The sequence below is a fragment of the Nycticebus coucang genome, chromosome 4, assembly GCF_027406575.1.
Source record: "Nycticebus coucang isolate mNycCou1 chromosome 4, mNycCou1.pri, whole genome shotgun sequence".
NCBI lineage: Eukaryota > Metazoa > Chordata > Mammalia > Primates > Lorisidae > Nycticebus > Nycticebus coucang.
This window is the reverse complement of record NC_069783.1, coordinates 8,031,346-8,057,798: the sequence shown is the minus strand read 5'-3', so window position 1 is coordinate 8,057,798 and position 26,453 is coordinate 8,031,346. Positions and strand designations below refer to the sequence as shown.

The following is a 26,453-nucleotide window of genomic DNA, read 5'->3' as shown; positions in this document are numbered from 1 at the left end:
GTTCAGATCACCCTACCCTTGTCTTTCTGGGTTTTAAGCAGGAGGGTGTGATCCTGAAGGTAAAGTGCCCCATGACAGGGCATGTGGGATATCCCTTGGGGTCAGAAACCTATATAGCTACTTTCTGCCAGATCCTTGGATCTGCTGTTCAGAGCCTCACAATATAGTAGGCTTGGAAACGTGTCATAAGAACTGAGAAACATTTAAAATAGTCATGATCTTTTTGCATTTTTCCTGATTTCTGCAGGATGTCTTGCACAGGCATGCTCTATATTTAATCATCCGGATGGTGTGTTATGATGATGGTCTGGGGGCAGGAAAAAGCTTATTGGCTCTGAAGACCACAGATGCAAGCAATGAAGAATACAGCCTGTGGGTTTATCAGTGCAATAGCCTGGTGAGTTTCCTTGGTTAGTTTCCTATTCGTCAAGTGGCAAAACCAGACGACTTACATTCTTTTCAAAGGCTGAAGAAATGCTTTGTATTATGTATCTACTACCTAGCCAGTGATAATATTAGGCTGTAGGTCTGACAGCTGTCCCAACTTAGTGCAGGTTGTGAACTATTTATATTAGGCCAGTAGCACCACTCACTTTAACCTACGTTTAAAGGTTTAGGGGAAATGTTTGGAGGAAATGTGTGTGTTGTCTGTGGGCCAGAGGCTCCCTGCATTTCCGTAGTTTGTCCTTCCTGACTCAGCACCCTTCTCACTGGCTGCAGTATCTGTGTGTTCTTCTCTGAAGGAGCGGGAGAGGGCCCCACTGATCCAGGCAGGCATGTGTAGGTGGCTTCCAGAAGTGATGGGCAGGTGTACGAGAGCCATCAGAAGGGTCAGGTTTATGCCTCTGTTGGTCAAATTGAGTTCAGAAAGAGATTTGTGAATGTTGTTCTTACTGCATCTTTTCACATAATGTAGGAACAGGCACAAGCAATTTGCAAAGTTTTATCTACTGCTTTTGACTCCGTATTAACATCTGAGAAATCTTGAATTCTGCAATCAAGTGGAAATCAACTTCATCTGAAAGCTCAGCTGGGTTTTTGTTTTTTTAAGCTCAGCTGTTTTCAATCCCTAAAGTTGAACTGTTATGGAAATAGGTGAGCCCTTGCTCTAGACTTTCTGAAGAAAACACAATGTATAAAATACTGAACATTCGTTTTTGTAATAAAATGTGTTGTTATACAGTGACTTTACTCTCAATGAAGTCATCGACTTTCTCCAATAAAAAAGAAACACTTGTCATTTTCAAATAGAAATTAACTTAACCCTTAAGTGTCACAGATGTCCACTCGGTAAATAGTAAACACTGAGGCCCCATCTGAGGGAGACGAATGTGCACCAGGGCCGCTTCTCAGGGAGGCGCATCACTTGATTATAAACAGTGTGGAGTGGGGCATAGGTTTGGACTGGGGACCTGGGTTCATGCAGGTGGGGGCAGTGATGCTGCCAACTTTTCAAAAGCGTATTAATATCAACATGCTAGTAAATCTCAATTTTTTTTTTTTTTTGAGGCAGAATCTCAGTATGTTGCCCTCAGTAGAGTGCCGTGGTGCCACAGCTCACAGCAACCTCAAACTCTCAGGCTTAAGCAATTCTCTTGCCTCAGCCTCCCAAGTAGCTGGAACTACAGTTGCCTGCCATAATGCCTGGCTATTTTTTTTAATTGCAGTTGTCACTGTTGTTTAGCTGGCCCAGGCCAGGTTCGAACCTGCCAGCCTTGGTGTGTGTGGCTGGTGCCGTAACCACTGGTGCTACGGGCGCCAAGCTGTAAATCTCAATTTTTCTCTCAGAGTTCAGAGGACCTTCAAAGATTACTGCTCATGCTACAAGAACTGATGTTTAAAGGATCTCATGTGTAATAATATGTTGGTATAGTTTTTTTTACAAAAGAGCTGTTAATATACAACACTTTAAAGATTAAAAACATTAAAAATAAAACCATATCCATTTAAAAGTACTTTATTTTTTTTTCCAGTCAAGTGACTAGTTAACAAGAAGAGTAAACTTATTAGACATGCTCTAATTATAAATCACTGCATTAAGGACAATGAAAATAAGAATCAATTTGGGTTATACAATATATACAGTTGCGCTGCAACTAGACCAAAGTGAATGAATTGATTATCATACATCTCAAAAAAGCGTTCTAAGCTGCATCTTGTTATCCACCCCTTAACAGGTCACACGGTTACTATTAGTCTGAGCACATATTTCTGAGTCATTATCCCTAGAAGTCAGATCTAATGGAAAATGGCATGTAAAATGCCAGAATCCTGCAGCTCAAGTTAGGAAACTTTAAATATAAATAGATATCTACAATGTTTCCTTTCAGTTGCTTTTTTTTTTTAATTTGCAAAGAGCAAATAACTATTAGGGAAGTTAATATAATTTTTCCTCTGGCAAGAGTACTATTCATTACTGCACAATAGCACCACCAAATTGTAGGCTGGAAAAATATTTCCTAGATATTTATGTACCAGTGAACCTGATAGAATAGTTTGGAGTTCAAATGCTGATATGAATCAGCTTTCTTTCTTACACAGCTGGCACCAGGTGGTCAACAGGCTGATTGTAAGACACAGATGGAGGAGACTATAAAGTCGGATAAGTGCACTGTGCAAAATGTATGTTTACTTCCTGAATCTAGGAGAAAATTAACTAAATGAAGGGTTCAAACAACAGAAATTAACAATTAGTGAAAATAGATGTAGTGCTTTAAAAGAAGACTTTAATTATAGATCTAACACATGTTTACCCGGAACTTTTAAAGGCAAAAAGCAACTGCTATACAATATCATAAAACATTCCAGTTTGTTCTGTCTTCTTTTATAATAGCAATAAAAAGTACAATGTCAAGAAAAAAGAAAAAAAGATCTCTACATTTCCAAGAGTCTTGCACACTAAAGACAGGCTGCTTCAATCAAATGTACCATCATAACAAATGCAGTAAGCACTGTTTCCTCGCTTTCCAAGCCTATACTTAAAATTTATTCTTCTATTTTTGTTAAAAGTCCAAGTGGGCATCATATGCCTATTCTCAAAGAGTTCCAGAATTACCAATATTCCTACTATGAATCTTGTCACAATTACCAAATAGAGGTATGGCAAGTCAATTTCGTTAAAACTAATGAGTTTTGATGTTACAATATACAACCTAATCCCCCGCCCCACTCCTTCCCGAAGTAGCTTAAGGTTAAGAATGATATGATGGCCTTAAATAGTAAAAACTGGGATGTTTGGGACTATTTTATTACCTGGATATACAGATTTCTGATATGCTTTTGATCATAAACAGATGGACAGATTAAATTTCAAGACAGTATTAACTACCATTCCTGTTGGGATATTATATAAATACAAGACACTAAACTGAGTAAACATTCTCATGAGCTAGGAAGGAAGGCAGTGATACACGCAACAAGAAATAGCAGGTGACGTGTTAATATATCATGATCTGCACCACGGAAATTCTACTGTGTACAGTTGATTTCTGTGTAATTAAGAAAGTTAAGAAGGCAAATTCCAAAACATCTAAAGCATATAAACTAGTTTATAGAACTGTTTTGCAATCCATCATCCTTAGTTTTTAACCAAATTCAGGAAATGCAGTTTTATATATAACCTGGAATTGGACTGACTGCAAATATTGTATGTTGTAATAAACCATCAGTAGTTTTGTTAAGTATGATCGTTCACAATAACAGGTGAACACACACATGCAGAAGATAATGATAGCTGCAACCTCACAAATTAGGAAGTACAATGCTAATGTGTAAATTTCCTTTAAGTTGCTTTAAATAAGCATTGGATGGGTTTCAGAGGAATACGTGTCTTTAAAGGTGAACTGATGGCATCTTACTGAGGAAGTCCAGGGCTGGGTCATGGACTCCTGAAGCAGACAGAGGTTACACGCTTCCTAAAATAGTAATTGTGCAAAAAGATCAACTGCAGAACTAGGCCAAGGGGCCATGGAAAGCAAGAATTTATTTCTAATACTCTTAAATTCAAACATTTTGAGGTTTTACTAACCTATAAATGCAGGATCTTGATTATGTAACTTTTCAGTTCACCTTCAGGAAATTCATTTTTTCCTAATAAAAGCATAACAATTTTTTATGAAAACCACAAATTATAAAAACTATTTATGTGTAAAAATTGTCTTTGAGTTTTAAAAACAGAACAGTAGTATTAGAGAAAATGGGCTACCGTACAATACAATTCATGAAACTGGTTATATCTGGCAAGAATTTTGGTACCAATAACGAAAGAGGAATGTCACTGTTATAAGAAATGCTTTTGTTCAGTAGCAATTTAGTCAGCAATAAAGTGCACAAATGACACAGGGAATGCTCCTTTGCGACTGGGATCTCCATCAATGTGGCCAATCTGAAATGAATAAAAGTTTAGGTTATAAAAATTCCAAATGTTGGCAACTTTGAAGGGCATTACATATATAGCATTTGGTGAAAAAAAGAACAGATTTGTTCAGAACAATCTCTTCTGACGATTAGTTACTGGGGTAAAACATCTAAACTACTTTTTTGCTTTTTTCTTCACCCATACTTCTAGTAGTGTGTATCTCCTGTGTAAGGAACTCTGACCAGCCACATCTCAGACGTCTGCCGTGAGGATGGCACTCCATCTGGGCCTGCGGTCAACTGTCTGACCACCATTCCCCATCTGCCTTTTTATTTTTTACATCTTATTTAACATATTTTTATTTCAAATTTTTAAAGTACTTGGGAATTTTTAGTACATTCATGAGCACATATTAAAATTCAATTTCAAATTTAATGACATTGAACTCAAAAATAACGGAATTAAGGTTTTTGTACTTAGAGCAATATGTTATGCAAATTTTTTAAACTTAATTTTTATTAAATCATAATGATACATTTGAAGTTTGAGAGCTATGAAGTCACAGAAAGGAGTGACTTGGCTCCATTTGAACTGAGTCAAGCATTTGTGGAAACCCTTAATACATCCACTTATATTCATTCACTCCAGGTAACTTAAATAAATTATATCCAAACATGATCTCCATAATGTAGACAAATTAAAGTCTTAATAAAAACTGCCAAAATATAAATGATCAGGGTTTGGGGGAGGAGTGAAGGTAATTATTGCCAACATTTATTTTCTTCTATATACCTTTCTGTGTTTTCCAGAGTTTGGGAAATGAGCCTGTTGTAGTTAGAAGCTCCCCACCCCAGTCCCATTTCCGCTGTTCACACTGGGGAGGGAGCAAGTCTGAGTCCTCACACCCTGGGTGCAGGAACTCGCCCCTCGCTGGAAGCCAGGAACCCAGGGGCTGCCTGTGGCCCCTTCACCTGTGCTACCGCAGCCCACATGCACTTTCCATCCCTCAAGCAAAAATGAAGCCGGGAGGGAGACTGCTGGATCTGGCCAGGCCAAAGGCAGAGCTGCAAGGCCCTGAGCATGCACAAAATCTCTAGGGGCCAAGAGATTTACAGTTTAAACAGGTGGGAGCTCTGCTAGGGACAGGATCCAAACTCCTTGTACTTGTCAAAGCGCAGCAGTTTCTGTAAGTCCTGTCTGAGTCATCACTTGAGATGTCTGCTAGCTGAGCTCCACCTGCAGGGCCAGACCATCGGCATCAGCGTGGGGCAGACGCTCTGCTCACTGTCAGTCCTACCACCCTTAGCTCTCGGCAGCTGCCTCTCAGTGCGTGCTCACTGCATCATCCTTACAGTGCAGTGGGTAAGCTCCCTTTCACAGATGATGTCACTAAAGCTTAAAGACAAAAGCAACCTGTCCCGGCCACCAACTATTAAGTGGTTAAGTTTGAATTCTTAGCCTCTCCAAGGGAATCCTAGATCATCTCGCTCCTGATTCCAGCTGATGCCTGAGTAGCCCACAGCTCATCTCAGGACCAGACTAGCACCTAGGACTCTGCCCTCTATATCAGTTCTTTCTAGACACCTGACTCCTCCAATCCAGCAATGGTACAGGTAATGCCATAGAAACTCAAGGCCTCAAAATGAAAGCATCTCATTTGAGGCCCTCAAGTGAGCTGAATTCCAAGTGGCATGTCCATCCTAAACGAGGATAGAAGCCCCTCTCAGGGGAGAGATACCTGAGGAAACTAAGGGCAGAGCAGCCAGTGACCTGAGGACTGAACATGGCACTAGGACTGGGCTGCTCAGAGTGAGAACCTTACCGGTGAGCAGGTCTCTCCAGCCAGGAGGGCAGGGATGCAACTCAGCCCCCAGGGCCCCTCCCAGGCCCAACCCTGACTCACCCACCACTCCTGGTCCTCCTCCCCATCCACGATGATCACATCCCCCTCGGAGAAGGTCAGCTCGTCCGGGTTGTCAGCCACACAGTTATAGAGAGCTTTGACCCGCTTAGGCTTCAACTTGGCCTGCATAAGGAGAGGAGGGGCCACAGGTCAGTGTGGCAGAAGGCCTAAGCTCCTGAGGCAGAAAACTGGACCACTGGTCTTGGGAGTCCTGGGCCTGGGAAGCCCATGGACGCCATGCCTGGGCAAGTCAGTGCAGCTGGGGCACCAGGGAGGGAAACGGGAAAATCCCAACTGGGCAGAAAGCACAGGCCAAGAGCAGGGAAACAAGTGGCTGGGCCCAGTGCTTGCAAGTGGTCTGTCTGGAGCCGCTAAGAAGCCAAGCCTGCCAGCCGCCTAGATCCAAGCAGGCAGGTACTGGGAAGCCCCCTGCTTTGCTGCAACCTGGGGAAGAGGGAAAGACCTGTTTCCCCTGAGCACTTGAAGAACAACCTGCACCCTTCTGGCCAGAGCCAAGGGGACGGGGGGCTCGTCCACTTACTGCCTGTGACTTCCTGGGCATGGGTGCGGGAGGCTGCAGAACAACGGCACTGGATGAAGGACCCAGAGCTTCTGTTCCAGAGAGGTCTGCTGCTCGAAGGCAAAAATGAAGCAACTTCACAAGATGTCCCATCAATCATGAACACAAGATGTGAATAATAAACAATAAATACAAAAGTCACAGAGTCATGTCTGAAAGCAGATTTCCCCCGATGCTGAGGCAAAAATCCCCCCAAAGCCAAAGAACTTTCTGCCTTGGATGTAGCCCTTATGGGGTGTGTAAGGTGGGTAAGTGTCCCAAAGTGAGTTAGGTGGCACCAGAGGCCCCTCTCAGCTCACCCTGTTGGCAGGAGAGGACAGAGTGAGGAGCCCGGCACCGAGCTGCTCGAGAGCAGAGCACCAGAAGCTGAGGCGGGCAGGGGGGTGTGCAACACAGCACTGTGGGCCTCCCTCAGCACAGCCCACCTCCCTGGGAACATCCCCCCACTACCCCCACAAGCGCAGCAGAACCCAGCCCCACACTAAATTACCAGGTCCTCTTGGTTGGCCTTTGTTGATCACTGTGGTCGGCTTATCAGCCCTACAAAGAAGGGGAAAAACAGACTTACTGCTACCTGAGGCCACCTTCTCCTAGTTCATCCCCTTTCTTAAGGGAACCATTGGGTTCATGCTGACATGTGAGCTGATTTCATTCAGTGAGTTCTTTTTGATGAGAGGAGGAGGAATGAGAGGTCCCGAGGAAAGTGCTAGATCTAAGGCTCTTGACCCTACAACCAGGGCACCCCCTTCATGTGAGCCTGCAGCTGAGGACCAGGGTCTGGGGCTAAAAGCTGGGGACCAGCCATGGCTCTACCCCCAGTTTGCTCAGTCCCTTCCCTGGTTAGGCCTTGGTCCCTTCATCTGAAAGGGAGGAGCTGGATCTTAATCTCAGGTCCAGATGGCTCTGCCAGGATATACCCAAGCACCACTGGGCAGTGTCATCTGGGTGGTCCCTGCTGCTGGCTGACCACAGGCTCAGGCCCCAGCACACACCAAGGCCACAAGGTAGAATCACACAGGGAAGGGAGCGGCTCCCAGAGCTGGCAGATGGGGTCTGGGACCTGGATAAGTGTGTTTCTGAGAGTTGGTGTTTGCATCTGCAAAAGGAGTGAGTGACACCAGGTCTGTCAACTCTCGAAATACGGACAGCACCACATGTCTGGGAGAAGTTGAAAGCAGCTCTCTAGTCCCCTGGTGGGTGTTGGTGACAAATGGGGGCGGGGGGTGGGGGGAGAAGGGAAGTCAGGGACATAATTCTGTCCATTCTTTCTGTGCTGCCCCCATGGCACACACCTGGGCCTTGGCGCCGGCAGCCTCAGAATGCTAGTGGTTTTGCTCACATGTTCAAGAGAGTGAAAGGGCCTAAAAATGAAGGCCACGTACACCTGGCCAGTCTTGCCATTTGACCCCCATCAATGTTGCTGTGTGTAAATGTCTTGGCAGACATCATGAAACCGACCTGGCCGGGATCTAGTCCGCAGTCACCCTTGACTACAGAGCACCCACAAGGAAGGCCCAAGTTTCAAAGACAGCAGTCAGTAGCCCTGTCTTTGAAGGGACAGACAATAAATTCTTTAGGCTTTGTGGGTTGGAAAGTCTCTGACACAACCATTCAACTCTGCCATTGTGGGGTGAGTAGCCACAGGTTGTCTTCCTGTAAAACTTCATCTATGGGCACCAAAATGTGATTTCACACAACTTCCATGTGCCATAAAATATTTAGCTTTTGATTTTTTTTGCCAACCATCAACAAAGACAAAAGCCATTCTTAGCTCCTGGGCCACAGAAAACAGGATGGAAGCAGGATGTGGCCTGTGAGTCAGTGTTTGCTGATACCTGCTGTAAGAAAACAAGTGTGAAAATCCAGATTTATACCCAGGACAAAATTATTGCTCAAGGAGTGGTGGTTGAGGAGCTACTTCCTTTATGAGAGGACAAACCACCACCCTTAGAAACAGAACTCCCCTGGGCACTGACAGCACAATTCCACCTGTCCTCGTTTCTCTTGGACATACTCTAACCTCACCTGCTCTGTCAGCTGCCCAACCTCTCCTTTCACTGAGATCTAAAACCAGGTAAAAGCATGCTAGGGAGGAAACACACCAGCAGCCCTGTTCTCAGGGCTCCACGCTGAGTGCTGGGGGCTTTTCCTTATCCCAAACTTCAATACCCGATTTGGTCTCTTGAAAAAACAGCAGCTTGGTCAGAGCAAACCCGAGTGTTGTAAGCAAAGAGGACAGAAGTATGGACCCTGAGTGGAAGCGAGAGAAGCACGGCCTGTAGCCATTTAGTGCGGTGGCAAAAGACAGTAATTCTTCCAAAGAAGCCATTTGCTAAGAAAAATTACATAAAAGAGAGAAAAAAGATAATAACTGGCACTTGAAAGCATGTTCATTAAAATAGTTCAGTAATCAATTATATTTCTATACACTGTCAAGGAACAGGAAGGCTCGGGTGTGTGTGCCATCTTTTAGGGAGTTATCTTGCAAGGCAGCATTTTCAAAGTCCTGGGAGTTTTCCGGTTAAAAGTGGCAGAGTGACATATACTTACCTCCACTTCCTCCCACAGAAAACAATTGTAAAAAAAAACCCAAAAATAACAAAAAGAATTAAAGAGGAAACAAAATGTTGGAAGCTGGAAGAGGGAGGGTGGATCACATTGTAGCTGGCTGGCTGGTCTCGGAGGGGAATCCCAGTGGCAGCACGGCCAGGTCAGACAGGCGCCCGTTGGCCTGGAGACCCAGAACGAGAGAGGGCAGAGCCACAAACAGAAGGGTCAGTCTAAGGTCTGCTTAAGGAACCACTGAATCCCACCCTGTTTCTGAACAGCCTGGTCACAGCCTGACCCTACTAAAGACTATAAGATTCTTTTTTGGAGGTTGCTGTGAGCTGTGATGCCAAGGCACTCTACTGAGGATGACAGAGTAAGACTCTGTCTCAAAAAAAAAAAAAAAAAAAAAAAAAAAAAGTTGCATCTGTTAACCAATTGGCCTTTTGGTAAAAGCACTTTTTTTTTTTTTTTTTTTTTTTTTTGAGACAGAGCCTCAAGCTGTTGCCCTGGGTAGAGTGCTGTGGCATCACAGCTCACAGCAACCTCTAACTCCTGGGCTCAAGCGAATCTCCTGCCTCTGCCTCCCAAGTAGCTGGGACTACAGGTGCTTGCCACAACGCCTGGCTATTTTTGGTTGTAGCTGTCATTGTTGTTTGGCAGGCCTGGGCTGGATTCACACCCGCCAGCTCAGGTGTATGTGACTGGCTGGCGCCTTAGCAGCTTGAGCCATTGGCACTCAGCCAAGACCTTAAGATTCTACACTTGGAGAGTGCAAAACAGAGGGTGTCTAGACTAGGGGTTTCCAGGGGCAGGTGTCGGGAGGATCTTGAAAAGCAGAGGGATATTGGGCGGCGCCCATAGCTTAGTGGGTAGGGCACCGGCCACATACACTGAGGGTGGCGGGTTCAAACCTGGCCCGGGCCTGCTAAACAACAACTGCAACAACAAAAAAATAGCTGGCGTTGTGGCGGGCACCTGTAGTCCAGCTACTTGGGAGGCTGAGGCAAGAGAATCGCTTGAGTCCAAGAGTTTGAGTTTGCTGTGATGCCATAGCACTCTACCCAGGGCGACAGCTTGAGACACTATCTCAAAACAAAAAAAAAGAAAGAAAGAAAGAAAAGAAAAGCATAGGGGCATAGCAAAAGTTTATTTCTTTACTCGACTCTCATAAAAATCCTATCTTCTAGACAAGAGACCAGAAGACTATTCTCTAAAGAACCTGCATTATCCAAGAAGAAAGGTCCAAGTTCAGAGTTCCCCAACCAAATGGCCCAGACAGACGGGGTCGCAGTGGAACCCAAGCTGGCAGCACTGGGCAGCAGGACACAGTTTGCCAATCCTTGATGTCTCAGCTGGAGTGTGTAGGAACAGAGGAACGTGGAGCCAATTCATGGGGAAAGGCCTCTAACATACAGGTCAGGACAACGTGGAAGACACACATGCAGAAAAGCAAAAACTAAAAGCAGCACACTCCTCAAAACCATCATTAATATTCTCAGAAAGATGAAATAAGAGACAATGGCCTCAGAAGGCAAAAAGAGAATAGTTCTAAGGAAGAAATTTAACTTGAGAATTACTGTATCAGAGCTGGCATGAAGAAGATTCAGCTTAAGAACTGGAAGGTAAAAACACAGAAAATCTCCCAGAGAGGAGATCTTTAAAACAGGCAAGCTACAAAGCAGGAATGGACACGAGAGGGTGGCTCAGGGTCCCCTACACTGGGGTAGAGTATGAACACCCAGCAGACCTCCCCCACCTGCCCTCGCGTTCCCTGCAGAAGTGACCCCGGGCCCAGGCTATGAAGACGATGGAGTCACCGGGCTGACGGGGCCTGGCGCCAGCTGAGAGCATGTGCCCTGAAACACGGAGACTCTGGGCAGTCTGCTGGAGCTATGAGGTCGTCCAAAGCGAAAGAGGAAAGGTGAAACCTTCAGAGGAAAGGCCAAGAGAGTCTGACTTCTAAAGAGTAAAAATTATATTAATAGAGAGAACAGGAAAAAAAAAAAAGAATTGAGGACATTACAAAACACTAGGTGAATTTCTCAGAACCAAAGAGCAGTTTGTATGCTGACAGGCTCTGCCATCTACCTCGCCGCACAGATAGAAACACACGCGCCCTGGAGAGGCTGAGCAGGGACAGGGTGGCCATCAGGGTGGGGGGGCCAGGTCAGCCTGAGGGGAACGCTGAGGGCACGTGTGGAAGGTGGGTGACTGCAGTGTCCAACCCTGCGTGGGGTGAGGAAGGCATCAGATGGTGGGAAGTCAGAGCTTGAGCACCCAAGAGGGTCCCGGAATGGGAGTCAGGGAAAGGAGGGAGGCTTAAAACAGAGGAGGTGGCGAGATGGGAGGTCTGTCCCTAAAGGAGCTCTAATCAAGTATGGAAAACATGGGCCAGAGTCTTCACCCTCAGAAAGGAAGTTACAAGTGCAGAAAAGGAGAAAATGAGAGCAAACCCCATTTCTGGGAACTTGACTTGGACCTAACCACCATGACATGAGGAAGCCCACACCACGCGGTGAGGCCACCTACCTGCAGGTCCTCCAGCAGAGGATGTCAGCTACCTGATAAAGGAGAGGGCAGAACACATGACAGGACCAGTTCCCACTGACCAGTCACCTCCTGTGTGGAACCACCCCAGCCATTTGGTCTTGTCAGCTAAGGCCCCAGACCCTGTGGGGCACACACAGGCCCCAACTGTGCCGTCCAGATTCCTGGGATCTGTGGCATAATAAAATGTCTGTGTCTCATGGCTGTTGGTTTCAGTGTGGTCCGTTTCTGGAACAACTGAAGCTGGAGCTATCAGTGTGAACTCATGGATTTCAACACAGAAAGATATGGAATATAAGTGGTATTTGTGTATATTTATATATACACATCTGTATATACAGACAAGTTCTGACCACTCAGAGGGCCTCTGGGGGACCATGACACTCCACCTAGCACCCACACCTTGGCCTCTAAATATCATTTCTGATAAAATGAATCATGTCCCACTATAAAGATCCAGATGATGAGTCACAGATCAGATCTCTCTTCAGTAAAGGATATCATTTGAACAAATGGCTAAACTTCAATTGGGTCTAAGCTAGTTACAAATTCATGTCAATTTCCTGGTTTTGCTGGTAAAAGGACATTTATGTAGAAAAATATCCTTGTGTCCTTGTTTGTAGAAAACACAAGCCTCTCACTGAAGAGCATCTTTATGTTCAAGATGTTAGGCAGGGCGGCGCCCATAGCTCAATGGGTAGGGTGCAGGCCACTTACACCGAGGGTGGCAGGTTTGAACCCGGCCCTGGGCCTGCTAAACAACAACGACAACTGCAACAACAACAAAAAAATAGCCGGGCGTTGTGGCGGGCAACTGTAGTCGCTACTTGGGAGGCTGGAGGCAAGAGAATCGCTTAAGCCCAAGAGTTTGAGGTTGCTGTGAGCAGTGACGCCATGGAACTCTACTCAGGGCAACAGCTTGAGACTCTTGTCTCAAAAAAAAAAAAAAAAAAGACAATGTTGGGCAGTCAGACATGAGCAGGGTGATGACAGATGCAGTTAGGCCATTTTGTATTAGTTTTGGGTCAGGCTGATCGGCACTATTATGGGAATGGGGCTAGTTAAAGACCTTGCAGGTGGGCGGCGCCTGTGGCTCAGTGGGTAGGGTGCCGGCCCCAGGGGTGGAGGGTTCAAACCTGACCCCAGCCAAACTGCAACAAAAAATAGCCGGGTATTGTGATGGCACCTGTGGTCTCAGCTACTTGGGAGGCTGAGACAAGAGAATCGCCTAAGCCCTAGAGCTGGAGGTTGCTGTGAGCTGTGACGCCACAGCACTCTACACTGAGGGCAACAAAGTGAGACTCTGTCTCTTAACAAAAAAAAAAAAAAGACCTTGCAGGTGTGGTACCTTGCAAGAAATGTCCTAGGGATTTTCTGCTATGGTCAGACAGATGTGAGTCATGCTATGCCAGGCTGTTCTGAAAACAATTAAGACCCTTGGAGACTTCCAAGAAGCAGATGGTATCCCTCAAAGTTGTGTATAAAACCCAACACTGCGTTTTCCATGGGACCTCCAGTCACTAAGATGGGGCCCAGCTTGCTGTATAAGCTGTTAGTAGTTAATAAACCTTCCTTTTCTTGCTAAAAACTTTACTCTTTTCAATTATTTCAGTGATGGCCCTGAACCACCACTCTAACAGTAAGGTTACCAGTGAGTAGCAAAAAACATTGAGGGGCCCATGTCTTCAAGACTTTACCACCAAAAACATCCCAGTATCTGTATTAAATTCATTATGTGAATTTAAGATAAATGTTTGTAACAAAATTTTATAATTTAAAAATTCTTGATTGGCTCGGTGCCTGTAGCTCAAGTGGCTGAGGCGCTAGCCACCTACACCAGAGCTGGTAGGTTCGAATCCAGCCCGAGCCTGCCAAATAACAATGACAACTACAACCAAAAAAATAGCTGGGCATTGTGGTGGTTGCCTGTAGTCCCAGCTACTTGGGAGGCTGAGGCAAGAGAATTGCTTAATTAAGCCCAGGAGTTGGAGGTTGCTGTGAGCTATGACGCCACTGCACTCTGTCCAGGGCAATAGCTTGAGGCCCTGTTTCAATAAATAAATAAATAAATTCTTGATGAATTGAGACCTGATGAATTCAGTATGTGATGCCTGGTCTCACACGTCACAGTAGCAGAACACCAGGGATTGCAAATGTTCCTACAGAAACCTCAGCAGGTAACATCGTAGGGGCCACTGCCATCTGGAAGCTCCCTGTATGCAAGGAGCAAGGATGGCGACCCAGCCAGGCCCGGCTTACCCAGCAGCTGGCTTCTTCTGAGGGAGGCGGCTAGGCGGCTGGGGGGGCAGAGGCGGGGGCTTGCTCTGTGAGCCCCCAGGCTGGGTGGGCTTGCTCGGCTGGCTCAAGGCTTCTATCACACTGGGCGTCTTGGCTACAGGAGGGGGCGGTGTGGGAGTCAGGGGATCTGCAGGGAGAAAATAACAAAAACACACAGTGTCAGCCCCAGTCCTTCCCGCTCCAGCCTTCTCCCCAAGGCTTTTCCTGTAAAGCTGTTTTTTCCTACTGCTATTCCCTAAATTAGGGAAAAACATGCCACTGTTTCCTTATTGACATTCCTTAAACTATATTATTGAGGAGGGGCCAGGGAGTCCTTTCCCAAAAACGGAGGAAGCTGCAAGCCTGAGTTATGGTGAGGATTTTTCTATCAGTCAGTGGGTATTTCCTCAACTAGAATTCCCCATGGGGAAGCCAGCACAGTCTTCTGTCTCTGCCCAGGGCCTCCCAGGACCAGGTCTTTTGTCCCCTGGGTTGGCCCATGTCCAGAGGGAAAGAGGTCTTGCCCATTCCATCAGGTCAAATCTGAGGAGAGACTGGGTGCAGCTGACTTTGTAACAGCCCTAATGGTGCCACCATCTGTGACGTGCACGGGATAAAGAGCGCTATCACCATCCATGCTGCACTGGGGAGGCCGAGGTTGCAGATGAGGGGACTTCCTCAAGGGTGACAGAGCTGGTAAGACCCAGAATGAGGGCTTGAGCCAAGTTTCTTTCCCAGGATTCTCTCTAAGCTCTGTGCCTCCTGCTGTCATCCATGTCCGGTTAAAAGTGGCACTCTGCCTCAGGGCAGAGCTAACACACCAAGTGGGCCCCTCCCTGGTGGGATGAGCCAGAGGGAGCAGAGGCCTTCTGCTCCCAAGGAGGGACTGGGATGGAAAAAAAAGGGATGAAGGGATCCAGTTGAAGATCTTTTCTTTTTCCATTTTAAAGGAAAAGTCAAAGGGCAGGCTCTAGCACACAAATCCAGCCCCAGGGATACCAGACAGGGAGTCAGCAAAGTGTGCTCTGGCCTCCCTTACCTCCCCATGGCTGGTCACCTCCCAGCACACCTGTGTCTGGGGCCACACTACTTTCTACTTTAACTTATTGAAGAACACCTCTAGCAGCTTGCTTTAGGGGTGCACTAGAAGGATACCCCAGCATGTTGGGCCCCTCCCCACACCCAGAGCTAACTCCATTGATGTGACAAAAAAGACACCCTGGTTCTACACTTTGGAGAAAAATCTCTTCCTAAAATCCTTCTCCTACAGCTTCCATCCCCAAGGTTTTGGAGATTTTCAATCACCTGTTGATATAGAAAAAAAACACATGCTAGATTATGAACCAAAGCATGGTCTCCAAATATTGAAAATCACCAAATGGCCAAAGGAAAAGGAAACCTGGGTATAAAGTAGGACGTGCTGCTAAAATGCTGTAGAGGACAGAGGGAGGGAATGAGGGAGCCACCGTGAGGTGGGGCAGGGGGACAGCCAAGAGTTTGGAGCTGTGGGGAGGAGGCTGGAGGAGCCACAAGAGGCCACACAGGTCCCGGCACCTGGCAAACCAACGGGCTGGTGCAGCTGGTAGTTCTCTCCCCAAGCGGCTGCCGCAGAGAACTGCCCCCGCCATCCAGATCTACAAAGCCCATGGGCGAAAAAGGAATAAAACGTACTGGTCGATGTCACACGGAGAGGGGGCAGCGGTGGATGGACAGCTGGCGGATCTGACGAAGATCGCTGCCGGCTTCCACAGTCCACACTTACAGTGTTTGTCTTCCACGGGGTGTTAGCGGAGGCTGTCTGAACTGAACCCACACACACACACGCACGCACACACAGAACAAAAACAGAAACAAAACACTGCGTTATTGACCCTCTCCCTTGTGAAACGGTCACTATGACCCTTCTAGAATACTAAATAGGATGCTGAACTTTTTATTCTTGTCTGTGATATCTGGAAGACAGACACTGATAAACGCCAAAGCAAAGATGCTTCAGGGAATATTCCCAGCTAGTCTCCTCAATCTCAATCATGAAATCTAAATTTTTTAAATTTTATTACTCAAATATAAAGTGTTTGAAGAGGGAAATGAATAACCACAGTGATCTCTCCTGAGCCTTGCACTGGGGCTTACAGATGTTCTGCTCATCTCTGTCATCCCGTTAAGTCCTCCCCACGGTGTCACTGCCCGCAGGGAGCAGCACCCTGTTCCCAGCCAAGCTGGTGGACAGGAGGGCAGATGATACCAGGCAGGATTAGATGACTCACAAAAAAGACAGCATTTCCCTGGCCAGAGTCCTTCCTCTGCCTCCCAAAGCTGCATGCTCAGGTGCACGGGGGGGTGGGGGGGGGCGCGGCAAGATGTGACCCCCATGTCTGAGGCTGTGCATGGCCCACAGGGCAGGGCCAGGAAATGAGAGGGCTCCGCACCTTCCCGAGGCAGAGGAAGCCTTTGAACCCTTCTCAAGGCGAATAAGGTCTGCCTAGAAGTGCAAGGTGACAACTTCAACAACCTTTGCTACTCATTGGTTGTGTGGGAATTCCATCCTAGACCACGTGTGGCCCAGACGGGAGCAGGGAGAGTGGGGTGGGGGGCAACAGGTAAGAGGTACAATGTACAAATTTGAAAGAACACCTAAAGCCAGAGGCAAGAATGGTGAAAAGAAAGAAGAAAAAAAAGTCAAAACTCTCTAATTCCAAGACTTCATTCAGGAAACCAAGAAATAAAGAACTTACCATGCCTTTTCCATGACCTGACAGAACAAAATAAAACCTTCCTTATGTGACACACACAGCCATTAAAAGCCATTACTGGGAACAAAGATGACCTGACCATCTTCAGGTCTCACACAACTGGGCCCAGTCCTGGGCGTCACAGAACTAACACCGGTACAGGGCTGGGAGGAGGGTCTTGCAGCTGCTTCCCTCGCTCAGGGCATCCTCATCATGCACAAAGTGGACACTGCCTGGGCTGTGGGGTGCCTGGGGGCAGTAAGTGAGCCGGTGCAGGGCTTGCCCAGTGGGTTTGCTCTTGGGGCGTATGATTCAGTGCCAGTCTGGGCCTCCCTGGGGGACAGGGGCAGGTGAGGGCAGGAACCCAGGATTTCTGCCCCTTATGGCACTGTAGGACCTACAAGGTCTGTTTGGCATTTTACCATTAGGCTGAGCACTGCTCCTCATTTCACAGGGATCAGGGACCAGAAATTATCATGGGCGCCACAAGCTGGCTCAGATGCAGGCAGAGGAGGAAAAAAGAGGAGGAAGAGTAGAGAAAGGTAAAGAGCCGGCATGATCTGTGGGGCCCATCATCTACCTCAGACTGCCCAAACCACAGAGGCCACACCTCTGCCCAGAATAAGAATCAGGTCACGAGGCCCCACACCATCTGGCATCGTAAGAACCATGGAATCCCTTCAGGAAGCAGATAGAAAAGCCCAGGTGCCACCTAGTGGGGGCAAAGCAACTGCAAACTTCCAAAGCACAAAGCAAAATGAGACGCCATGCATCCACGGGTGCTGCTGACACGCTCGTCATACCTTTGCCGATGTTCCGTGGGGGTAGTGGGGGGGCGCTGGTGGTGCTGGGGGGTACAGGCTGGGTGGGAGGTGGGCTGCCACTCAGGATGGCTCCATAGGTCTCATTCTGCAAGATGCTGGGCACAAAAGTCCTCTGCTTGTCCTTGGCAAGGTTTGCAGTATCTCTCGCCAAAGCCGCTGCGTTAGACTGAAGCTGGCCGGACCCCAGCTGGTAGAAGCTGACAGGCCGGTCTTCCCGCCGGTTGGGACTAGGCTGCAGGGGAAGTTCAGAGCAGAGGCTGTGAGAGAGGTGCTAATGGTCATTTCCTCTTAGCCTGGTAGCGTTTGAGTGCTCGGCTGTAGCACTAGAGCTGCAACATTTAAAACTCCCTCCCTCTTCTTGCATCTGGTAACACAATTCTCCCTGCACTTAAAATAAGCTGTCGCATCTTAAGGGGGGGGGTGGGGGGGTGGGGGTGTGTGTGTTCCCGTGTCACACCACAGCACAGCTGGCTCTGCCATCCACCTGCCATCACTCTCCAACAGATATACAGCTAATTCAGCAGAGATCAAATGGCAACTCCTGAGGTTCTTCCAAATCAGGGTTAGCAAAGGGTGGCCTGTGAGCTGCCAAATGTTTTTGTAAACAAAGTTTTATTGGATCACAGCCATGCCTCATCATTTACATTTTGTCTGGGGCTGCCTTTGAGCCGTCCTGGCACAGCTGTACAAGTGCAATAACAACTGTGATATTTTAGGCCCATGAGCCTGAAATTTTACTCTCAGGCTGTTTGAGATCTTGCTTACCCTGCTTACCTGAAGGCTACGTGCTTTATTAGAAGCAGATGCAAGAAATCAAGGCTCAGATAACTTAGATCTAGCCCATGTATAACACATCAGCTTCATTACTAGTAAGGATCTTGGGAAAATCACTTGCTGACTCACACTCTACACCAGTGTTTCTCAACTTTTTTTTTTTTTTATCTCATAGCACACTTGAGCCTATAAGTTAAACTTCCACAGCGACTTAAATTATGTTGTTCAAAAAAAAGAGTAAAGGGAAGAATACACTTACTGTGCTTTGAACCTTTGAATATAATTTAATTAATGATCTTTAAAAATGTTTGTGGCACACCTAGAATCTCCTCACTGCACACCAGTGTGCCACTGCACAACGGTTGAAAATCACTGCTCTACACTCTCATCTGTCAAATGGGTATAACTTCAACTGCTTCTCTGAGCAGAGCCAAGGTGCTCAGCAGGGGCCCCCTCCCCCTCACAGGACCGCCCACCTATTCTAGGTTCTGGCCACGTCTGTGCTCGCCGCTAGCGTAGGGGTGCAGAACGTAGCAGCCAGTGGCTCTTCAGACCTTTCTAATTCCCAACAAAGTCTGGGGCTGAAGGGACAAACCATACCCATCACTCTCTGCTGGGAATCAAGTGAGGGGGTGGCTGAGTCTGAGGACTCCAGAGCCGCTACTCTTGTCCTTTTACTTGGACTCTGCTACCTGCTTTACCAACTGCTGATAAAGCAGGAAGGTGACGCACAAGCCCTGATGAACAGGTGCACTGGGGCAGGCAAGTCAAACTTCCTTTTTCTATGGCATGTTAAGTGTGAGATTAGTCAGCTCTTCTCACTGGACACTGTTCTGTAGATAACTCTGAAGTAATTTCTTATTCTGTATCCTAAGAAACAGTTAAGTACAGATGTTAACTGCTCCACGAGTAGGGATAGTCCAACGGGTTCAGAAATGCCAGTCAGACACTTTATCTAAAGTCCTACAGTAAAAAAAAATGTGTAAGTTTAAACCACAAAAAATGTGTTTAACATGGAATTTTCCATTAACTTCAATGTTCCAGTGTACACGTTCCAGGTACGCTGCTGGGGAGAGGGAACAGGGCCGCAGCTCAGAGTGGTGTCTGGAGTCACATTCAGTATGTGACTCTCAGCTCTGGGCCGTGTGTGTCCTCCCCCGGTGTGCAAGGCAGTCAGTGTGCTGAGGAAGGAGCTGGACAGAGGTGGGAGCCCGCGGTTTACCCCCAGGCTGTCTCCGGCTGAGCCAATGTCTCTCTTGAGGCATCGACACTCCCCTCTGATAAAGGAAGGGTTTGCAGCCATTGAGGTCCCAGTAGGGCTTAATTTCATTTGGGGTTTTTAAGATCAACCCCCCTCATAACATGATCCCGCAGCAAGTGGGCTTCCCCTCTAACTCCCTGGAATCAAAGCCCCTCCTGTATTTTTCTTTTATAGCAAACAGTGAGCAGCTGCCTAGGAGCACACAATTAGCCATTCCTTTAAATCAACATGGCAGGAGCTGGGAGACAGGAGGCAGTCCTGGGACGGGTAAAGCCCAAAACCTATTGAGATCAATGAAAGCAGAAAGTAAGCTCTATTTTCTACATAACAGCTTTCTGCCTTAATCATAGGCCAGGACCCACCGTGCTCTGATGGAGCTGATCAAACCCTTCAATGCATGCTAACTCGGTACAGACCTGCAATTTCTCATCCATGTCGTCATCGCTTTCATCCAGGTCTTCATGGAGCAACCGCCATTCATATTCAACGTGGACATGAGAATTAAACCTTCCGGATAAGGCTTGGGTCAGCTGAGGGAACAAAGGGGAGGTTGGTGCTGCTGCTCACACTCAGCCACGTGAAGCAGACACCCACCAGAGACCAGGCACAGCAAAGGGAGAGGGGACCAGGGGATGCCTGCCTTCTAGCCAAGGCAAACTCACTGAAATTGCTGGGTCGCAGGTGAAGCCCCTCCCGCTACCTGATTCACAGTTACCCTGAAACTCTAACATGATAATGTCTGGTGAGGACGCTGTAAACTGTAAAGTACGGTACACAGGCAAGCGATGCTTGAGACAGATCTAAGGATGACGACTGGACTACAGGAATCTACACTGCGTGCAGGAGCAATCTCAATCTTGCAAGAACAAACATGATCATTGACTGTAACCCAGCCTTACAGCCAGTATGAAAGGATTAAGTCCTGCAGACAATAATCTGAATGGCTATTTCCTCAATTATCTCAAGGCAGGTGGCTAGTTCCATGCTAAGTGCACTAGAGACATTAACTCATTACATACAATGGATGTCTTCAGACCTTAGGGCTTAATACTTCCCATAGCCAGGGGGTGGCTGCGTGACCTTGGGCAAGCTGCTTAACTTTAAGGTGCCTGTTTCCTCACCTGGAAAATGGGGATAACGGTAGGAATGACGGCGGAAGGTAGTTATAAAGGTTAAATGAGGTAATGTATAAACAGTGACTGGAAACAGCACCAGCTACTTATCTTACAGGCACACTGCGCTCATTACTGCTAGTCTGTTTACGGAGCTCCCTCTGGGCCAACATGGAGTTCAACAACAACACGCACAACCACCCTGCAGACTGGCACATCCCATTCTGCTTTACTGATGAGGTGCAGCCTAGGGACTGTGTGCGTCGTCCTGCCGCAGTGACAGAGATGGAGCCCACTGCAAGCCCAGGCTACCTGACCCGGTGATCTCTTCCCACTGTCCACACTGCCTCTTCTTCCAGAACAGGAAAGGAAAAGATGTTGCAGAGCAACGCCCACCATGGGGGGGTGGGGGGGAGTGGAAACACAGAAAGGAAGCCAGCCTTGGGGTGCCACAAAGTAATGCATGAAAAACGTGAAGACACCGTCCTCGGCCCTCTGCTCCAAGCGCCCAGACTATGCCAGCACTGTCTTCAACATGTCCAACCAGCAAATAACAATCGTACGATGAGGGGGTGGCCACTGCTTCTGTGAAGACTCCCCAGTGTACCTTCCCCTAAGCTCATCATTCCTAGGACACTGCAATCTGCTAAGCAACCCTGGCCAAGGGCTCAGAGCAAACCATTCCCAAGGAGGACAGGCTCAGCTGACGTCCAGGAGGGTCCTGCCTGACCAAGCAGCACGGAGACTCACCAATTCCTCACAGTGCTCGTGCTTGAGGCGCTTGGCAATGTCCAGCGGTGTCTCTCCCGTCTCGTTCGCTAAAAGTCAAGGGTAAGGCAAGGAGGCATTATGATAAAACCCAGCAAAAGTCTGACATCTGGGGGCAATTCACAAAAGGCACAGCAAAGCAGAGCTAATTAAATTGAACCCAATTAATGAAATCTACAGTCAGTTCCATCCAGCTGGGGCTGAATTTGCTTTATAATTGTATAGGACTGTAGGTGAGTATAGGAAGTAAAATTTCCAACAACAAAGTTTGAGCTACTCAAGAAAATAAAACTCTTGAAGCAGCCAACTAATTAAAATCAATATCCAAACTGTAAGCTGTGGAATAAAGCAGTTCATAAATCTCTAATCAAAAGCATTGCTAACCTAGCACCATGCATTAGAACCCAATAAACTTTTACATCTCCTTTGAAGCTGTCTATAAATTTGAAATCTTGTGCTTTCTTCTAAATACTGTCTCAGTTAGTAAGGTTTGATTATTAATTTCAAAAAAAGAAGCATGGCCCTCAAGCAGATATGTGCCTTTTTGCTACCCTTAGTCCTCTTTGTTGGATAGTTCTTCAAAAATACTTCATGAGATGACAACATCTGGATGTCCTTAAGGCAAAACAATGCCTTGGTCATCAGCATGTCCAGGTTTCTAGACAGAGGGAGGAAGGAGGGCCACATAAGAGTGTTAGGGTCTTGGGGAGGGAGTGGGCAGTGACTGGCATCTCTCCCCAGGGAGCCAAGGAAGGGGCTAAGTGTGTTCTCAGGTGGGGATGAGAAACCTCAGGGTTTGTGAACAGGAGGTCACAATTCCCTAACCTTGTCCAAAGTCACCCATCATCAGTGACAGCCACAAGGCCCGACCCTTGCCTTTCTCTTAATCTGTAAAATGCCTGGAAATGGACCCACAGTCTAGGTTAACAGGTAGAAGAATGCTGTCCATCAATCCTGAGACCATGTCAGCCGTAATTACAGAGCAGCCAGGGACAGGCCCTTCCTTATCAGAGGTAGGTTTTGTTTCTCCTTCTCCAGAGCTGACTGGAATCCCAAGTGCTGGCCCTGTTTCCAACAGCTTGTGGGAACTGCAGGCAGGAGGCGGAAGCAGCAAGGCACCCACTCACCTATCTCGATGGAAGCCTTTCCCCGCAGGAGGAGCTTGAGGCACTCGGCATTGTCAGTCAGGCAGCAGTAATGCAGGGCCGTGCTGCCCTTGCCTGTCTGTTTATCCAGGTTCCCACTGGCCAAGGTCAGGGACAGAGGAAAAAGAAGGAACAGTGAGTCATAGACCAGAGTACCAGGGTCTGCCTAGTAGGGAACTTAGGGTGAGTGAACCATTTCTTAAATCATCCCCATGGTGGGTGTGACACAGGACACACTGGCCATCCCACAAAGTGGGTGGGGCATGAGACAGCCCCTGCCAGTGTGGACAAGGCCTTGCCATAATAGATCAGGGCAATAACACAATGACAAAAGAAAAAGCCTACAAGGGGGTGCTCAGCGGTGACCTGAGAGGGGCAGTGCACCCCCTGAGCCTGCCCAGAACCCCAACATCATTCCCATTGCATGGACTATGCAAACCACCATCAAGGAGTCAAAATACATATTGAAGAGTCTGGAAGTCTATCCTGCAGGTGTCAGGAAGGAGACACCCACTGGTAAAGCAGCATGCACCAGTCAGGGACTCCCGGGCTATGGCATGTACGTGTCTTTAAAAGCCATTTCTAATAAAGCATAAACACAACTTCTCGACCCAAACAAAATGTCAATAATCCAGGGTTTTGGTTCACAACCTCTGGTGTAGACCAGTAGCTGTCATGTGGATTTTACTTCCCTCAGACCTCCCTATTGCTCAAGACGCTCTGCTTGAGAGACCCACCTCACAGGACAAGGCGAGGAACGCACCTGTGCACACAGGTGGCGGTCACGGGGTCTCAGGCACAGTCTGCTCTCCAGGGCATGGAACACAGAAGCCCTATCTCTGGGATAGCTCCCTGAGGCCCAGATACTAAAAGTTGAATCTTACAGATACCACAAGGATTTCTATTCTCATACTCCAGGGCTTTTTTAGGATTGCCATGGAATAACCCACAGCCGGCAGCACTTTATCTGTCCAATAATTCACATTTAGATCTGGGAAGATTCTCTTGGCAACACAACTGAAGCAATGAAGCAGCATTTGATTCCTTCCTCAGAAACACCAAGGAACCAACACCTCCCCTTAATTTTAGAACACCAACCTGTTCTGAACGAGAAAGTCTACAATGTGCAGAGAAGTCCGATCCACGGATCTGACTGCAAGGTGAAGGGCTGTTTCATCTGGCTCCTGAAAACCAAAGACATTCTAGAATTCTAACAGCAGCATTTACTTTTGTGTCCAGCCGAAGTGAAATCGTGTTTCTCTCTTCTAAAAGCTTTTAATCCTTTCCTTCAAGACATTTATCTCAGGTGAGGTGCAGTGGCTCACACCTGTAATCCCAGCACTTTGGGAGGCTGAGGCAGGAGGATGGCTTCAGCCTAAGGAGTTCAAGGCTGCAGCAAGCTGTGACTATAACACTGCGCTCCGCCTGGGCAGTAGACTGAGACCCTATCTCTTAAAAAACAAAAACAGAGTGGTGCCTGTGGCTCCATAGGTAGGGCGCCGGCCCCATATACCAAGGGTAACAGGTTCAAACCTGACCCTGGCCTAACTGCAACAAAAAAATAGCCGGGCGTTGTGGTGGGTGCCTATAGTCCCAGCTACTAGGGAGGCTGAGGCAAGAGAATCGCCTAAGCCCAAGAGCTGGAGGTTGCTGTGAGCTGTGACACCACAGCACTCTACGGAGAGTGACAAAGTAAGACTGTATCTTTAAAAAGAAAAAAATACAAAAACCTAGAAAAACAACTTATCCCTAAGATACATAAAGCCCCTGTAATCTCCACAGCAAACCCCTTGCACCCTTGCACCATGTGATTTAGAGATTGATCCTATTTCTCCTGAAGTCCTTGCAGTCACCGTGTCCCCACCCCTGGGTCAACAACTCGAAAGACTGTTCACAGGTAGAGGCCTTGTTCTGAGAACCCAGGAAGGTCCCCAGCCTCCCAGGCTCCAGTCCCTTTTCCTGCTTCCCAACAGATGGAAACGTGTGTTACTTTAGGCAGGCCTCGAGTTTTTCATTCTACGCTTACAGATAAGACTATGAGTGCTAATAGCTCTACGGTCCCCAACTCACACCGGGGGAACATGGCCACCACTGCTGTTTCTGAAAGTGCGTTAGGCAGGTGGGGGAGAAGGGTGCTTCAGGTGGGTGGGCGGGGAGAGAACTGGAGGGAAGGAAGAGTCATCGGACAGAAGCCTCTTACTCGGCCTGCCCTGCCTGCTCGGTCCTCTGGCTGTGACAGCACAGCACTGAGGACACTCGGTCTTGGACCGCCTAGTATGAGAGAGGACGGAAGAACAGGTCCTTCCCGCACCTGTACGCGTGTGTCTGTCACCAGGGGGAAGATGCTGCTGTCCCTTCCCAGGACGCCCAACAGGACACAGCTGAACACCATGACAGTCTGGATTCCCAACACTATGGCTCCACATAGTGAGCTCTGCTGATAAGGTGTGAGCCCCATCCTAAGGTCAGGAAGTTCCAGGGGACCGAGGGCACGTCCACAGGGTCTTTGTGCTTAAGAATCAGAAGACACGCCAAGCCCTCCAGCACTGGGGCTCACCGTGGACCCACTCCTGACAGTAACACCCACCCTCTGAAGACAGTCTCCTCCTGAAGTCTGGCTGGGCAGAGGCTTCCCAGAGAAGCTCAAGGCTCAGGCCAAACCTCTTCATGGAAGACGGGTTCCCTTCCGGCTGCCTCAGTTCTGAGAAGACACCCCCTCCTCCAGGCTGGAGAGGCGTTCTTTCCAGAGCTGGTGGTACATTTTTGGTTTAAGAATAAACTCCCAGGCGGTGCCTGTGGCTCAGTGAGTAGGGCGCTGGCCCCATATACCAAGGGTGGCAGGCGCCTGTGGTCCCAGCTACTTAGGAGGCTGAAGCAAGAGAATCCCTAAGCCCAAGAGCTGGAGGTTGCTGTGAGCTGTGATGCCACAGCACTCTACCAAGGACGACAAAGACTCTGTCTCTAAAAAAATAAAAAAACTCCCAAGTAGCACAGCACAGTGACCACAGCTTTGATATCTTTCAAAACTGAGTAGAATTTAAATGTTCTCACCATAAGAAAATGATGAGTATGTCAGGTGACGGCTATATTCATTAGTTTCATTTAATCCTCCCACAAGGTAAACACATACCAAAACATTACAATGTACCCCATAAATACATACAATTATTGTCAATTAAGAAAAATGAATAAACCCCTGGTTCCTTCCTACAGAGCTCAGTGCTGTCTTCTTCTGGAGAGTTACGTGACTTTAGGCAGCATTTCCTTTTTTTTATTTTTATTTTTCGAGACAAGTTCTTGCTGTTGCCCAGGCTGGAATACAGCAGTGTCATCATAACTCACTGCAACCTTTCGCTCCGGGTTCAAGTGATCCTCCTGCCTCAACCCTCCAAGTAACAGGGACTACAGGTGCACGCCACTATGGCTGGCTAATTTTTAAATGTTTTGCAGAGGTGGGGGTGGGTGGGTCTTGCTATGTTGCCCAGGCTAGTCGCAAACTCTGGGCCTCAAGTGATCCTCCCACTGTGCTGTGATTATGGGCGTGATCCACTGCACCTGGCTTAGTCAGTATTTCTGACTATACTGCCCCACCATGGGTCTCCCCCTTTCTTCCCTTTGAAATG

The 26,453-nt window shown here is 47.6% G+C and overlaps 2 protein-coding genes across 10 annotated transcripts in view; one reads left to right on the top strand and one right to left on the bottom strand.

Moving 5' to 3' along the window:
* Nucleotides 1–26,453, top strand: part of ITGB1BP1 (integrin subunit beta 1 binding protein 1) — a 250,104-nt gene that overhangs the window by 15,919 nt on the left and 207,732 nt on the right. For 3 of the 5 annotated variants that reach the window (XM_053587851.1, XM_053587852.1, XM_053587853.1), the window contains 2 exons: nt 248–397; nt 917–1,936. In XM_053587851.1, the coding sequence (XP_053443826.1) occupies nt 248–397; nt 917–988 (222 nt within the window). In that variant the 3' untranslated portion in view covers nt 989–1,936. Of the gene's footprint in view, nt 1–247; nt 398–916; nt 1,937–26,453 lie in introns of those variants that run through there. The other 2 variants (XR_008379499.1, XR_008379498.1) reach the window with 2 other exon arrangements.
* ASAP2 (ArfGAP with SH3 domain, ankyrin repeat and PH domain 2) overlaps nt 1,942–26,453 on the bottom strand; it is a 193,073-nt gene continuing 168,561 nt past the window's right edge. For 2 of the 5 annotated variants that reach the window (XM_053587850.1, XM_053587849.1), the window contains exons 18-28: nt 23,929–24,014; nt 22,813–22,928; nt 21,668–21,735; nt 20,222–20,335; nt 17,750–18,002; nt 15,886–16,017; nt 14,197–14,362; nt 7,331–7,380; nt 6,802–6,893; nt 6,261–6,383; nt 1,942–4,384 (exon numbers count right to left, since the gene is read on the bottom strand). In XM_053587850.1, coding sequence (XP_053443825.1) covers nt 4,310–4,384; nt 6,261–6,383; nt 6,802–6,893; nt 7,331–7,380; nt 14,197–14,362; nt 15,886–16,017; nt 17,750–18,002; nt 20,222–20,335; nt 21,668–21,735; nt 22,813–22,928; nt 23,929–24,014 — 1,275 coding nt within the window. In that variant the 3' untranslated portion in view covers nt 1,942–4,309. The remainder of the gene's footprint in view (nt 4,385–6,260; nt 6,384–6,801; nt 6,894–7,330; nt 7,381–14,196; nt 14,363–15,885; nt 16,018–17,749; nt 18,003–20,221; nt 20,336–21,667; nt 21,736–22,812; nt 22,929–23,928; nt 24,015–26,453) is intronic. The other 3 variants (XM_053587845.1, XM_053587846.1, XM_053587847.1) reach the window with 3 other exon arrangements.